A 14621-nucleotide genomic window follows, 5' to 3' on the forward strand; every position below is an offset into this window, starting at 1 on the left:
TTTCAAGATGAGAGCACGGTGAGCCAGTTTTTACTAATATGGAAAGCAGGAACCATGTTCACTCTCAGCCTTCCTGCTGCTATTTTGTGCCTTTCTCTCACCCCTCATTGGGCTTAATTAGCCCAAAAGCATCCTTTCTCTCTCCCTCCCTCTTTTCCCTTCCTCTCCCCTCTCCCCCCTCCCCTCTCCCCTCTCCCCTCTCCCCCCTCCCCTCTCCCCCCTCCCCTCTCCCCTCTCTCTGTTCTGCCTTGCTTTTGTCTGGTTTGTTTGATGTTCCCATCAGTCTGTCTCTCTTCCCTTGGGTGACTATGACTCCATACGCTACCTGTATGCACTTGGGATCTGGATGAAATTGAACCCTGGTTAAGCAAACTGGAGTCCGTAGAAGGCATCAAACACAGCCACACTCATTCATAGGCATATCTTCCCAGCCATTATGTTATCACGGCAGAGCCAAGGAGTTGACAGAAACCAGAAGACTAGGGAAGCTGACATAGTTCCTATCTAGCCCTTTAAGAAAGTTTGCCATCCTTGCTCTCAACAAGGCCCTCCCTCCAGAATCAAGCCTTGTACCAGGTGAGCACAATTCCCATGAAACAGGCCAGCATTTCCAGGACCTAAAAGGAGGTAGAAGAGGTCATGGCCATACACAAAGGCGGAGGTTCCAGGGAGGGAGATGTTTTTCCAGGGAAACTAACCCACCAGCTGTCCAGTCTGCTCAACAGAGAAGCGAATCTCATCACCATTCTTTTGCCCCACAGGACTTCGGCGAGGATGATTCCCTGTACATCACCAAGGTGACCACAATCCACATGGGCAACTACACCTGCCACGCCTTGGGCCATGAGCAGCTGTTCCAGACCCACGTCCTGCAGGTGAATGGTTAGTAAATGGCTCCATGCGTGTTGTCCCCTCAAAGCATCCTCCCTGCTGCTCCGAGCAAACCTCATCCTCTCTTGCATTTTGTCTTGGTAAAGGCATAAGTAGCCCATCTGCTGTAATGAGGGGAGAGACTTAGAAAGCGCTAGGTCTGGTTTACCCAAAGCTTCATCTGGTGAAATGAATCCAAACGCTAGGGGAGGGGACTTGGGGATGAGTCATGCAGCCAAGTTACCCTGGGCTTCTTTCTCTGAGGCCCAGTGGCCATGGTGAAGTATGGAGCATGTGTGGCCTACAGGCAACATGGTACCTGGATCTCTGGATCTAGCGATTGCCGAACCTGTGTCCAAGCCAGCAATGCTTACAGGTGACATGACACTACCTCTCTGTGCATCTAAGAGGCGCTATTTCTTTCAACAGCCCTTCTCCCACAGGGCCGCTTGAGCCTCCTCTTCTCAGGCTGTCAGTGAAGATGGGCAGGTTTAAAAGGATCCTTCTAATTCACTCGGGTTCTGGTGTGGCCAGCAATTTTGAAGGCTTGGAAGAACTAACCCCTCTTCACCACCCTTCCCCCACCAAGCAGTTTTCCAAGCCAGAGTCTGTGAACACATTTGTTTCTGGGCCTGAGATAGACATAGACTCTCAAGTGGATAGCCTGGGGCCTCGTAACGGGCTGGGGCCATTCTGGAGTGAGAGCCTACCTCTATGACACACTGCTTGCCCTAGCCCCACCCACCATCAAAATAAACCCAGTTTCCTGACCCGGACCATCATATCAGGGGAATTTGCCTCATCCTACGAAGCCCAGCTGTTGCCCATCAGGCCTAAAGCAGGCACTCAGACATTGGGGAGCAGTGAGGTGCTTTCAACTCAGCCCCCAAATCCTCAGTGACAGCAAGTGTTTGGGACATCACTCAGCAGAGAGTGAGTGAGGTGTCAAGAATGATAACCTCATGAGATTCACCTTCCCTGACCTCTGGGATCCAGGGAGAGCATCAGGCCATTTGGGGATGGCTGGGCATCTTTAGCTTGCTCTGTTTACCTTGATAGCCTTCTGAAGGAGAGACCACAGAACCATGCCCTAATTGTTGAGAGATTCAAGAGTCCTCTCCTAGCCAAAGGAAGGGCCGTTGATACAGTAGGAAGATTATGCTGGGAGCTGGACGCTCTGATCACTTCCTACTTCATTGTGTGGCCCACTGGATGGCTGCTAGGCTATAGGTGTTATAGCTCCTGGCACTCCCAGAGGCAGTTGGCGTGGCACTCAGCACCCTCCTGGGATAACCTGTGCTAATGTAGACCCTATCACTGTCCCCAAGGGATATAAGGTGATGGTCTGCTGACCCCAGAAAAAGGCAGGAAGTTTTCATAATTCTACAAAGGTTAAAATTATATCAGACTTGGAAGGAACCAAGTTGAAACTATATGGAAAGGCATGGAAGATAAGAGGGGTTGAAAGCCATAATTACAGTAGGACCACTTACTGAGTATCTACTGTGTATCATTCCTATCTTACAGACAAGGACACTGGGACTCTCAGAACTAGGGCAACTTGCCCTTACCTCACATACACCCACACAGTTGATAGCTACAAACAGATCTTGAGAACACCCAGGGCCAATGACTACTGGGATGCCATGATGCTGCCCTTCAGAGAATCTGGATGCATAATATAGAGTAGGCAGTTGTGGGTCTCTGGACTACCCAGCCTGAAGAAACAGAGGGTAAGAGCCCTGCATCCTATGTCACTAAGCCTAGTACATGCTTTAGACCAGGTCAGAACCAGCCATTGAAAGACTCTGAAGACAAAGCAATGACGGGATGTCTCAGACCTAGCTATTGGCCTCAGCAAGACTGAAGTTGGTAGACCACATAGCTGGTGTCACCCAGTTCCCCAGAGGGCTCAGTGACTCCTAATGTTGCATGGTTTCCAGGGAGGAGGACTGGGTCACTGAAGGAATCTTCCGGAAGTCGGGGACTTTGTGGGCTATGGCTTGGTGTTTGCGGTGGTTCGAATATGTTTGGCCCAGGGAGTGGCACTATTTGGAAGTCTGGCCTTGTTAGAGTAGGTGTGGTCTTGTTGGAATTTGTGTGTCACAGTGGACATGGGCGTTAAAACCCTCATCCAAGATACCTGGAAGCTAGTCTTCTCCTGTCTGTCTTTGGATGAAGATGGAGAGAACTCTTCAGCCCCTCTAGGTCCACATCTGCCTGAATGCTGCCAGGCTCCCTACCTTGATGATAATGAACTGAACCTCTGAACCTGTAAGCCAGCTCCAGTTAAATGTTGTCCTTTATAAGAGTTGCCTTGGTCATGATATCTGTTCACAACAATAAAAACCTAAAAAAAGACAGAAATTGGTACCAGGGACTGGAGTATGGCTGTGATAGGCTCACCCATGCTTTGTTTAGAAGAATGTAGATTTGGGGACTTTAGATCTGGAAAGCAGTGGAATGCTTTGAGGAAGGCTTAATGGACCATCCTAGTAGGAATCTGGAAGACTTTGTTGCTGAGGGTGATTTGAACTGTGGAAGCCCGGCTCTAGAGATTTCAGAGGAGAAGAATTTTAATATGTGGCTGAGAGACTGTTTTTGTGATATTTTGGTGAAGAATGAGGCTGCTTTTTGCCCTTGTCTGAAGAGTCCACCTGAGGCTAAGGTAAAGAGATTTACATTAATTCCATTGACAAAGGGAGTCTCAAAAAAGCCCAGCAGAGACTTTGTTCTCTGGTTAAGTCTCATGAAGAACATTTTGAACAAGTGTAGCAAGCTTAGAAAGGAAAAACATAAAATGTATGGTTCAAGTAATAAAGGGGCACCAGGAAGTGGACCTGAATCCTATGTTCAAGGAGATAAACCAGATTAAGGGAGTGGTGACTTTATGACAAGATCCCACCCAGTTAAGCTTATTGTTTATGTGTTTGCCATTGAACAAGGAATAGTTAGATCAATATTAGATGTTATTATGGCTTATTATTATTGTTATTGTTTTCACTTAGACTTCTTTTTTTTATTTAGAGAATACTTTATTAGTTATTGTAATCAAACCCACGTAGATAAGACCTTACATATTTAATACAGTGCGTTACCCCTGTACAAATGGAAAAAACTTAAGTTCAACATTTCCAGACCAATATGGCTGTTAATTTCTGTACAGTGCCAACTCAACACAGTAAACGGGGATACTTTTTTCCAAAGTTGACAGCACAGCTAAAGTTTCCAAAAATTCAAATTATATATCTGTATATATATATTTATATTTATATAAAAAGACCAATAATAGCAGTGTGTTATGCATCAGCAGCAGCAACAGCTTTTCCAGGTTCTGCAGTCATCTGAACAAAACTGTAGAGACATCCAGCACACTCCATTAAAAAAAAAAAAGTAAAAAAACAAAACCCAAGAAAACAGCACAGTTCTGTTACTCTTGTGGTACCTGGCACCATTTTTTTTTAAATTAGCTTCTCAATCATCATCTGGAAAGAAAACATTCTGAGCAACATCATTAAAAACAGCTCTGATAAAGCACGGTCACTACTACGTATCATAAAGCAGGTACAAGCTATTTTACATCCACAGAGGTATGATACAGTACTGTCCTACATCTATAATACTAGAGGATACAATTTAAAAGGCATTATTTGAGACTTGATTCTACTTTTCCAGCAGAGGGCCCAAAGGATGGTGTGACACAGCTTTGTAAAGAAACATACTCTAGACAGGATTTCCTTTCACTAGTGGCACACTTCTAAGGATTCATTCTCTCCATGAATGTCAGCTAAAACCGTTATTAAAAAAATGAAATATCCCTAAAACAAAACCGTATAACCACCGGATTCACATGAAGATGACCTAGTGGAGACAAGCTGGACCTCACCTTACCAACAAGCTATCAAATCTGTTATGTTTAAACAGTGAGACCTCCAAGGAAGGAGATGCCAAGTAGTGCTTCAAAGCTTCGGACCACAATCAAACACAGCATCCTTTTCAACAGAAGCAGAAGCTCATCTGAATATGCTCAAGGATGTTGACATCAACATTTAATCATCTGCTCACTCATCCAGGAAGAAGGGGAGATCAGTTACTACTGTACTTTATTGTGTTCAACCAAATCACCATGTTACAAAAATAGCAAGCTGCCATAATAAAAAATAAGGCTCCTCTATCCAGCACCAGATAGCATCATTTTACTTTCAAGCCTAGAAATTGCACACTTGTATATAAACCAACCGAAGATGAGGATTGAGAGTTCATCTTGGTGGATTTTTCCTTTGATGAATATGAAGTGTCCTTCCTTATCTTTTTTGATGACTTTTAATTGAAAATTGATTTTATTTGATATTAGAATGGCTACTCCAGCTTGCTTCTTCCGTCCATTTCCTTGGAAGGTTGATTTCCAGGCAGCAGAATGCAGGGTCCTCATTGCGTATCCAGTTTGTTAATGTATGTCTTTTTATTGGGGAGTTGAGGCCATTGATGTTGAGAGATATTAAGGAATAGTGATTATTGCTTCCTGTTATATTCATATTTGGATGTGAGGTTATGTTTGTGTGCTTTTCTTCTCTTTGTTTTGTTGCCAAGACATTAGTTTCTTGCTTCTTCTAGGGTATAGCTTACCTCCTTATGTTGGGCTTTACCCTTTATTATCCTTTGTAGTGCTGGATTTGTAGAAAGATATTGTGTAAATTTGGTTTTGTCATGGAATATCTTGGTTTCTCCATCTATGTTAATTGAGAGTTTTGCAGGATACAGTAACCTGGGCTGCCATTTGTGTTCTCTTAGGGTCTGTATGACATCTGTCCAGGATCTTCTGGCCTTCATAGTTTCTGGCGAAAAGTCTGGTGTGATTCTGATAGGTCTGCCTTTATATGTTACTTGACCTTTTTCCCTTACTGCTTTTAATATTCTTTCTTTATTTTGTGCGTTTGGTGTTTTGACTATTATGTGACGGGAGGTGTTTCTTTTCTGGTCCAATCTGTAGGCTTCTTGTATGCCTATGGGTATCTCTTTTTTTAGGTTAGGGAAGTTTTCTTCTATGATTTTGTTGAAGATATTTACTGGTCCTTTGAGCTGGGAGTTTTCACTCTCTTCTATACCTATTATCCTTAGGTTTGATCTTCTCATTGAGTCCTGGATTTCCTGTATGTTTTGGACCAGTAGCTTTTTCTGCTTTACATTATCTTTGACAGTTGAGTCAATGATTTCTATGGAATCTTCTGCTCCCAAGATTCTCTCTTCCATCTCTTGTATTCTGTTGGTGAAGCTTGTATCTACAGCTCCTTGTCTTTTCTTTTGATTTTCTATGTCCAGGGTTGTTTCCATGTGTTCTTTCTTGATTGCTTCTATTTCCATTTTTAATTCCTTCAACTGTTTGATTGTGTTTTCCTGGAATTCTTTCAGGGATTTTTGTGTCTCCTCTCTATGGGTTTCTACTTGTTTATTTATATTTTCCTGGAATTCTTTCAGGCATTTTTGCGATTCCTCTCTGTAGGCTTCTACTTGTTCTCTAAGGGAGTTCTCCACGTCTTTCTTGAAGTCCTCCAGCATGATCAAATACGATTTTGAAACTAGATCTTGCTTTTCTGGTGTGTTTGGATATTCCGTGTTTGCTTTGGTGGGAGAATTGGGCTCCAATGATGCCATGTAGTCTTGGTTTCTGTTGCTTGGGTTCCTGCGCTTGCCTCTCGCCATCAGATTATCTCTAGTGTTACTTTGTTCTGCTATTTCTGACAGTGGCTAGACTGTCCTATAAGCCTGTGTGTCAGGAGTGCTGTAGACCTGTTTTCCTGTTTTCTTTCAGCCAGTTATGGGGACAGAGTGTTCTGCGTTCGGGCGTGTAGTTTTTCCTCTCTACAGGTCTTCAGCTGTTCCTGTGGGCCTGTGTCTTGAGTTCACCAGGCAGGTTTCTTGCAGGGGAAAAGTTGGTCCTACCTGTGGTTCCAAGGCTCAAGTTTGCTCGTGGGGTACTGCCTAAGTCCTCTCCGCGGCGGCAGCAACCGGGAAGATCTGCGCCGCTCTTTCCGGGAGCCTCCGTGCACCAGGGTTCCAGATGGCGTTTGGTGTTTTCCTCTGGCGTCTGGACGTGCGCAGAGTGCAGTCTCTTCTGGCCTCCCAGGCGCGCCCGCCTCTCTGAAGGTTCAGCTCTCCCTCCCACGGGATTTGGGTGCAGAGAACTGTTTATCCGGTCTGTTTCCTTCAGGTTCCGGCGGTGTCTCAGGCGCAGGGGTCCTGTCGCTCCTGGGCCCTCCCCTACGGGAACCCAGAGGCCTTATACAGTTGCCTCTTGGGCCAGGGATGTGGGCAGGGGTGGGCAGTGTTGGTGGTCTCCTCCGCTCGGCAGCCTCAGGTGTGCCCACCTGACCAGGCGGTGAGGTCTCTCTCCCACGGGCTTTGGGAGCAGAGAGCTGCTGCGGGCCGGGATCCGCGGGTCTTCACTTAGACTTCTAATCTGGAGTGAATTACAATCCAGAAATGAAAGACACAGGCTTTTGATCCAGATCTTGAGGAACGGTGGCCAAGAAAAGCTTAGGCCCAGGCATGGTGGTACACACCTTTAATCTCAGGAGACAAAGCCTAACACATCTCTGAGGTCAAGGCCAGCCTGGGACAGAGCAAGTTCTAGATGAAGAAAAGCTTAAGTCAAGGCATGGTAATGCATGCCTTTAATCCCAGCATTCAGGAGACAGAGCCATGCAGACCTCTGAGTTCAAGATCAATCTACAGAGCGAGTTCCAGGACAGCCAAGCTTAGGCAGTGAGGGAGTTAAAAACAGAAAGCTGGCAACAAAATAAGGGGGGAGGAGCATGTTCCAGCCCTAGCAAGCAGCAAAACACAGCAGCTTCAGCCAGCCATGTGTCTATGGCTTTTAGAGTCAAGAATTGATGGGACTACTAGGACAACTGATGCTGGCTAGCTGGAGCTAAGAAATTAGTGGTGATTAAGAAAGCAGGGGTTGAGGATTTAGCTCAGTGGTAGAGAGCTTGCCTAGCAAGTGCAAGGCCCTGGGTTTGGTCCTCAGCTCCGGAAAAAAACAAAACAAAAACAGAGAGAGAGAACAGCATCACTGAGGTGAAATCTTCTGGGAAGTGTCTTCTGAGAGCACAAAAAAGAAGCTGTGTTCCAGAGATAGCCAAGGTTGTGCCTTATGCTGCAGCTGGACTTGGCAATGTGTTAGAGTCACCCAGGTGATACTGGTTTTGAAGGTGTGACGGGGTCATGGAGAGCAGCTGAGGTTTGGCAGTGTGAGAGGCCATGGAAGGCCATTGGTGAAGGTGCAGCCTCAGTTGCAGTTGATGGTCCAGGACTGAAGGGGTCATGTAAAGGAGTTGAGGTGTGGCACCATGAAGAGAGCCTGTGAGAGGCTATTGGTGAAGCCTTGTTGCAGCAGAAGACCCCGAGTATTCAAGATGTCCATTCTATAGGATGATCACCAAGAACAGCAGCAGCAGTGGAGCAGGGTCAGCCGGAGCCTACAGTGCTACAGAGAGCAGAGCTGGAGAAGTGACCACAAGCCCTTTGGAGGAGCCCACAAGATCACGTGTGGTTCCCAGACATTGAAACAAGAAGCTGTGAAATTGAATTTGACTCAGAGACCCCAAGATATTGAAGATGCCAGAACCATGGTATACCTGCTGAGGAAAGCTGCTAACAGAGAGAGGAACCTGCTAACAAGATCTGAAGATCGCGTTGACATCAGACGTGGAGACGCAGGATCTGGAGTTTGTCCAATTGGTTCCCTTATCTTGCTTTAGAGATTACAGTTAAGTGACTGGATGAATCTCAGAGGAGACTTTGAACTTTGGACTTTTAACATTGTTGAGACCACTATAAACTATGGGAACTTTTGAAGTTAAACCAAATGTATTTTTGTATTATGCTATATTTAGGTATGCCTCCCACCCACCCCCCATAGACTCATATGTTTGAACAAGCCTATGGGGGAAGAGAGTGGGATGTGGTGATTCAAATATGTTTGGTCCAGGGACTGACACTGTTTGGAGGTGTGGCCCTGTTGGAAGAGGTGTGGCCTTGTTAGATTAGGTATGTCACTGGAGCATGGCCTTTAAGACCCTCATCCTAGCTGCCTGGAAGCCAGTCTTCTGTCTGCCTTCAAATGAAGATATAGAACTCTCAGCTCCTCTAGCCCATGTCTGCCTGGATGCTGCCATGGTCCCCACCCTGATGATAACGGACTGAACCTCTGAACGTGTAAGCCAGCCCCAGTTAAATGTTGTCTTTTATAAGAGTTGCCTTGGTCATGGTGTCTGTTCACAGCAGTAAAACCCTAACCAAGACAGTGCTGAAGGAGGGAAGCCTGTTCAGGACACTAGAAGGCTGGGAGGGTCTTGGTTCTCAGAGGGCTCTCTGACTTGATCAAGAGTCTTCAGAGAAAGGAGGGGATACGGGTAATCACATTGGCCTATCATTTTCACCATCCACCCCACACTTGAGGGTTTGAAAGATGGCCTTGGGGAGCTAGTGTGGAGTTTGGTACAGTTGCCTGGCTATGCTGTTGGAGGTCTAGTTTGGATCCTTCCAGGTCTGGTGAAAGTTGCTTTGGAAATACACAGGACACACGATGGGCGAACTTGGGGGAGACTTTGGATTTATCTTAAGCCGCATTTAGTCATCGTTGGTAGATATTAATGATCAAAGCTAGAGACTGCTTGCAGGACCTCCAGTACTACATTCATTATACAGATGGGAAAATGAAAGCCCAGAGAAAATTACTCCACCCAAATACAGGTTGCTTCCTACTAGAGCCACACTGCTCTCAAGCGGCTTGATAACAGAGATCCCATGCACTGACTGGGCTACCACCAACTTCTGGTATCCCCCCATTTCTGTGGCTGCCTAACATAGCTGCATAAAGAAACCCTTCCAGAAAGCTGTACTACCCCCCCACAAATTATTAGTATGACTTACCCATAGCCCAGGCTTCCAGAGATGAGGCCCAAAACCTGACATGATTTATAACTTCCTGCAAAGCCCCTACATTGCTTTCATGGGAAGGAGGGAGAACTTTAGACATCGATGATTAATCCATTAAATTAAAAATATCTTCGACCTCCCCACAGTTCAGACAAGTAGTGATTCATCCCCAAAACACAATAATCATCTTCAAATCTGCTTATTAGTCCAGCTTGGTACTCCCGTGACTTCTTACTTAAGAACATGTTCATGCTGTGGAAACCTTGGCAATGAGAGACTTTTCCCAAAGAAAATGGCCCTTTGTGTGTTATGGATACAAATGGAGTGTGGGTTTGTGGATGTGGGTGTATACACCTGCGTGTGGAGGCCAGAGGTCAGCTTCAGGGTCATTCCTGAGGAGCCACCCACCTTACTATTTTTGACACAGAGTGTTTTACTGGCCTGGAGCTCACCAAGTAGCCTAGGCAGACTGGCTGGCCATCCAGAGAAGCCCAGGAACCACCTACCTTTCTCCTCCTCCTGCCTTCCTGGGATTCCAAACATGCACCACCACATCTTGCCTTTTCATGTGGGTTCCATGGTTGGAATTCAGGTCTCTGTGTTTGTGTGTCAAGGCACTCTACCAACTGGGCTATCCCCCCAGACCCTCGTGTTCTCAGATGAAGATCTGACAAATGTAAAAGAAAATATCTTTGTCTGGTGTAGCTTAGTTTCACAGTATCTTTTCAGTGTGCAGAAGATGAAGGATGGGGGCTAGGAGTTGGGATAAGCATGACCTAGGATATGAGCGGTCGTGTCTTTACCATGCTACTAAAATTGGGCATCTTCGTTTTGCTCTGACAAGATTCTATGTGGGTGCTTCACAACCTAGGGTTCTCCTCAGGACAGCCTGTTCTGGTCGACTCTGCAGGGCTGGCCAACGCTTGTGACTGCAGGAATCAGGGCTGGGTGGGTGCAGGCCAGCTGCTCACTCAGAGCCTGGGCGAACGGTGCATAGGATCATAGGAGAACTGCTTGGTTTTATAGGCAGGCACTGAGGGCCCTCCCAACTGAACTGTGAGGGTTTTGAATTCTGCACACTAGTTTTATCCTCAGCAAATGCTGAGTGTTTCATGCAAGACCGTGTCCTTGGCAAAGCTGCCTGCTGCCCCTGCTGCCCCTGCTGCCTAGCTTCACCTTCCAGACTGCACCTCTGGATAGAATGGGAGCTGAGAAGACCAAGGGTCTGCCTCTACCCAGGTGCCCAGGATAGCCCACTGGGTAAACACACACACACACACACACACACACACACACACACACAGGCACGCATGCACGCACACACACACACGCACACTGCTGATAAATGACCACATGGTGCTCTCACTCCACCCCAACTACTTTGGGGAGACACTGAGGAGAACTGACCCACTGGCTCATAAAGGGTCATGGCAATTTACTGTTCCCATGATCCAAATACCCAAATACAACTCATAGCCCCATTGTGTCTTGTAGTCCATACATGGGAGCACTGTAGTCCAGCCAGCCTATCTCTGAGCCTCATTGGCTACACATCCCTCCCGCTCATCCCAGCCCAGTTTCCCAGAGTTGCCCTCTTGACTTCCTGGCATGTACTTGTTCTATTTATTGAGAAGTACTCTTTCCCCCACCCCCTTACTTACTATACATCTCCCAGCCATTCATTCCACAAATCAGCACACTTTGGTGTGCCACATCCCCCGTAGGGGCGTGGTCATGGGCAAAAGTGCTAAGGAAGACGTTTCTTAAAGAACAGAAAGACTAAGGAGACTCAGAGGAAACATGATTTCATAAGATGTCAGGAGAAAGAGAGTGGAGTGTTGGTGAAAGGTGGTGGGGAGGTCAAAGGTGACCCCAAATGTTCTGGCAAGGGAAGTCTGCCCTTTACAAGGGGAGGACAGGCCATAAACTCAGTAGGCCATGACCAATGTGTGGTGTCCACAGACAGACACCCTGTGCAGTAAAGATGGACACCTAACTTTGCTTTAAGGGTAAGGTCCGAGCTGGAGGGAGCATTTCAGATGTGTCAGGACACAGGTGTCAAATCTGTGGATGGTTGGGCCACCAGAGGGTGGAGACCTGCATTCAGGGCCAGGGCTGTGAGAAAAAGTCAGCTGAGCAGGTGGGAGGCCAGTGGGAACGAGGAGGGAAGCCCAGGGCCAGGCAGAGACTGCAAGTTAACAGAGATCACTGGTGCAGTCAGGCCAGGGCAAGGATTAGGGCTGCTGAGGTCAGGCCAGCATGTGGAAGCCACTGTGACCCAGAGAAGAGCAGTTCCCACTGGATGGCTGGGTCCCTGTGGCCAGAACTTAGGGGAAACTGAGGGATGAAGTAGGGGGAAGGGGGCTAGGGGTAGGGAAGGAGGTCAGAGCGAAGAGCAGCCTGCTTTCAAGTCACTTTATCTTCTTTAATCTGGGAAAGAATGAACAGATTTATGAGCTGAAGGGAGAAAAGTCCCTAGAAGTAGAAGCAGGTGAGGAGGAGCGAGTGGTGTTATCCTGGGAGGGCAGGATCCAGGGCTTGGACTAAGCAGAGCGAACAGGACAGCAATCTTGAAACCCAGCAGTGCTGTGCGGAAAGGGAACAAGAATGACCAGGAAGTGGGATTCCCACCCCACTTCCAGTCCAGTGACAGGAAGAGAAGGTTTAATTAAGCACAGACCCATGATCTCAGCTATTCGGGAACTGAGGCAGGGGGATCACAAAGATCTGCCTGAACTACAGAGTGCATTCAAGGGGAAGCTGAGTAACAGTGACACCCTATCTCAAAAAAATTAAAAATTAAGGGGCTGGGGATTAGCTCAGTGGTAGAGCGCTTACCTAGGAAGCGCAAGGCCCTGGGTTCGGTCCCCAGCTCCGAAAAAAAGAACCAAAAAAAAAATAAAAATAAAAATTAAAAGACCAAGGTCAAAGGAACAGCACTTACTGAGCTTCACACATGCACTGAGTGAGTGGATGGATGGATGGATGGATGGATGGATGGATGGATGGATGGATGGATGATGGATGGATGGATGGATGGATGGATGGATGGATAGACGGACTGATTAAAGAGTAAGGGGCTGCCCCTAGGAAGCTGCAAGAGAAGCAGTGTCCTCAGGAGAAAGCCAGGTCTCCAGGGGAGGGAGACAAACAGGTAAAGGAGAGTCACTGGAGGGGAGGACCCATCAGGACAACATGACATGATGTCATTCATTACAGGACAAAGCACAAGAGAAGAGGCTGGTGAGCCCCACTCAGCAGTCTGAGGCAGACTGAGGAGGAAGGGGCACTAGATGTGGGGCAACATGTCCCCTCTTCAGTTCTTCTCAGTTCCCACCAAGGAGAGTTGTCATGTCCTTAAGGAGACCTCCAGATGGGCAGAGGCTGTGTGTGTGTGTGTGTGTGTGTGCGCACATGTGTATATAGGTGTGTGTGTTCATGTGTGTGTGTAGGTGTGTGGGTGTGTTCATGCATGTGTGTGTAGGGATGTGTGTACGTGTGTGTGTAAGTGTATGTATGGGGGTGTGTACAAGGTGTGTGTGTAGATGTGTGTGTGTGCGTGCATGCATGTGTGTGTGTGTGTGTGTGTGTGTGTGTGTGTGTGTGTGTGTGTGTGTCCATCCCTACCCTACCTCCAACCCCCACCCCTGCCTATGGAAAGTTTAGTGCCTTGAATTTAGGCTTGTATTTTTTTGAGTGACTCATCCTATACCCTTGACTTTCCGTGTCTTTCTGTTCTAGAACACTATTTCAGTTTAAATTTAGTCCCAAATTGGCCTGAGAAAGCTCCTACCTCAGAGCAGTGCACACAGGCACTGGGAGGTGGGGGCAAGGAACGGGGTGAGGATTGTGCGTGATCAGATGTTACCTGCTCAAGTGTGAAAACTACTCAGTCTACAGCACATGCCCGTCAGAAATGAGGCCACTGTGGGAGCCAGTCCTGTTCCCTGGTTGAGCTCGGCACCAATAAACAGACAAGTACCACAGACACCTTGAGGTTGAGTCTCTCCTGTAGGAGGAGGGGACAGTAAAGCCTAAGAGGCGCTGCTCTCCAGGCCTCCTCCGGGAGTGACCGTCACACCTACAACTCCTTTCCCACACAGAAAGCTCCATCACCAAAGGAACCAAGACTAGTACTGCCGTGAGCATCATGCCTGAGGCCCGGCTGGTCCTTCATAGATGTCAGCTACCCAATATTGAATTGACAGAGCCTTGTAAAATCAATCAAGGTCTCTAGTCAGGTACTAGGCTCAGAGAAGAGGACCCCCCCCCAATATTGCAATTGCTCCATGATATCTTGGTTGAGCAAAATGACAGGAACCATGTCAGTTCTCAGTTTCCTTAGCCATGCACTGATTTTTTTTCCTTTCTAGATAAACTTAGCATTATTTCTTGTCAAGCCCCAACAGGTCCATCTTAATTGGAATTAGATATAGTCTGTGGGTTAATTTGTCAGGTCTTGTTTGTGACTATGGAAAATCTCCCTAATCAATGGCTTCCCTCTCATTATTACCTTTTCTTATGCTGTCACTAAGATTTTACAGTTCTCATCACTTGGGTCGAGGCTATTGTCTGTCTGCTCTATTCTGATCTATAAATACGCTGTTAACTGTGGATGTTTGGTACTGGCTTTGGATTGTCCTGCAATCTTAACCATCTTTTTTAGCTTGTGGCTTGGGTTGCTGCTAGCGAAAACATCACTTTTCTCTGTTATATGGTTGGAATCTCTTTTAATTTTTTATTAGATATATTTCTTACATTTCAAATGCTATTCCCTTTCCCAGTTTCCTGTCCATAAGCCCCTATCTCCT

At 46.8% G+C, this 14621-nt stretch overlaps 1 protein-coding gene across 7 annotated transcripts in view; it reads left to right on the forward strand.

The window, feature by feature from the left end:
- Positions 1-14621, forward strand: part of Fstl4 (follistatin-like 4) — a 433607-nt gene that overhangs the window by 386233 nt on the left and 32753 nt on the right. For all 7 annotated transcript variants that reach the window (NM_001414342.2, NM_001107000.4, XM_087571655.1 and 4 more), the window contains 1 exon segment: positions 762-882. In NM_001414342.2, the coding sequence (NP_001401271.1) occupies positions 762-882 (121 nt within the window).

This window comes from Rattus norvegicus, chromosome 10 (genome assembly GCF_021556685.1).
Source record: "Rattus norvegicus strain SHRSP/BbbUtx chromosome 10, alternate assembly SHRSP_T2T, whole genome shotgun sequence".
NCBI classification, from domain to species: Eukaryota; Metazoa; Chordata; class Mammalia; order Rodentia; family Muridae; genus Rattus; species Rattus norvegicus.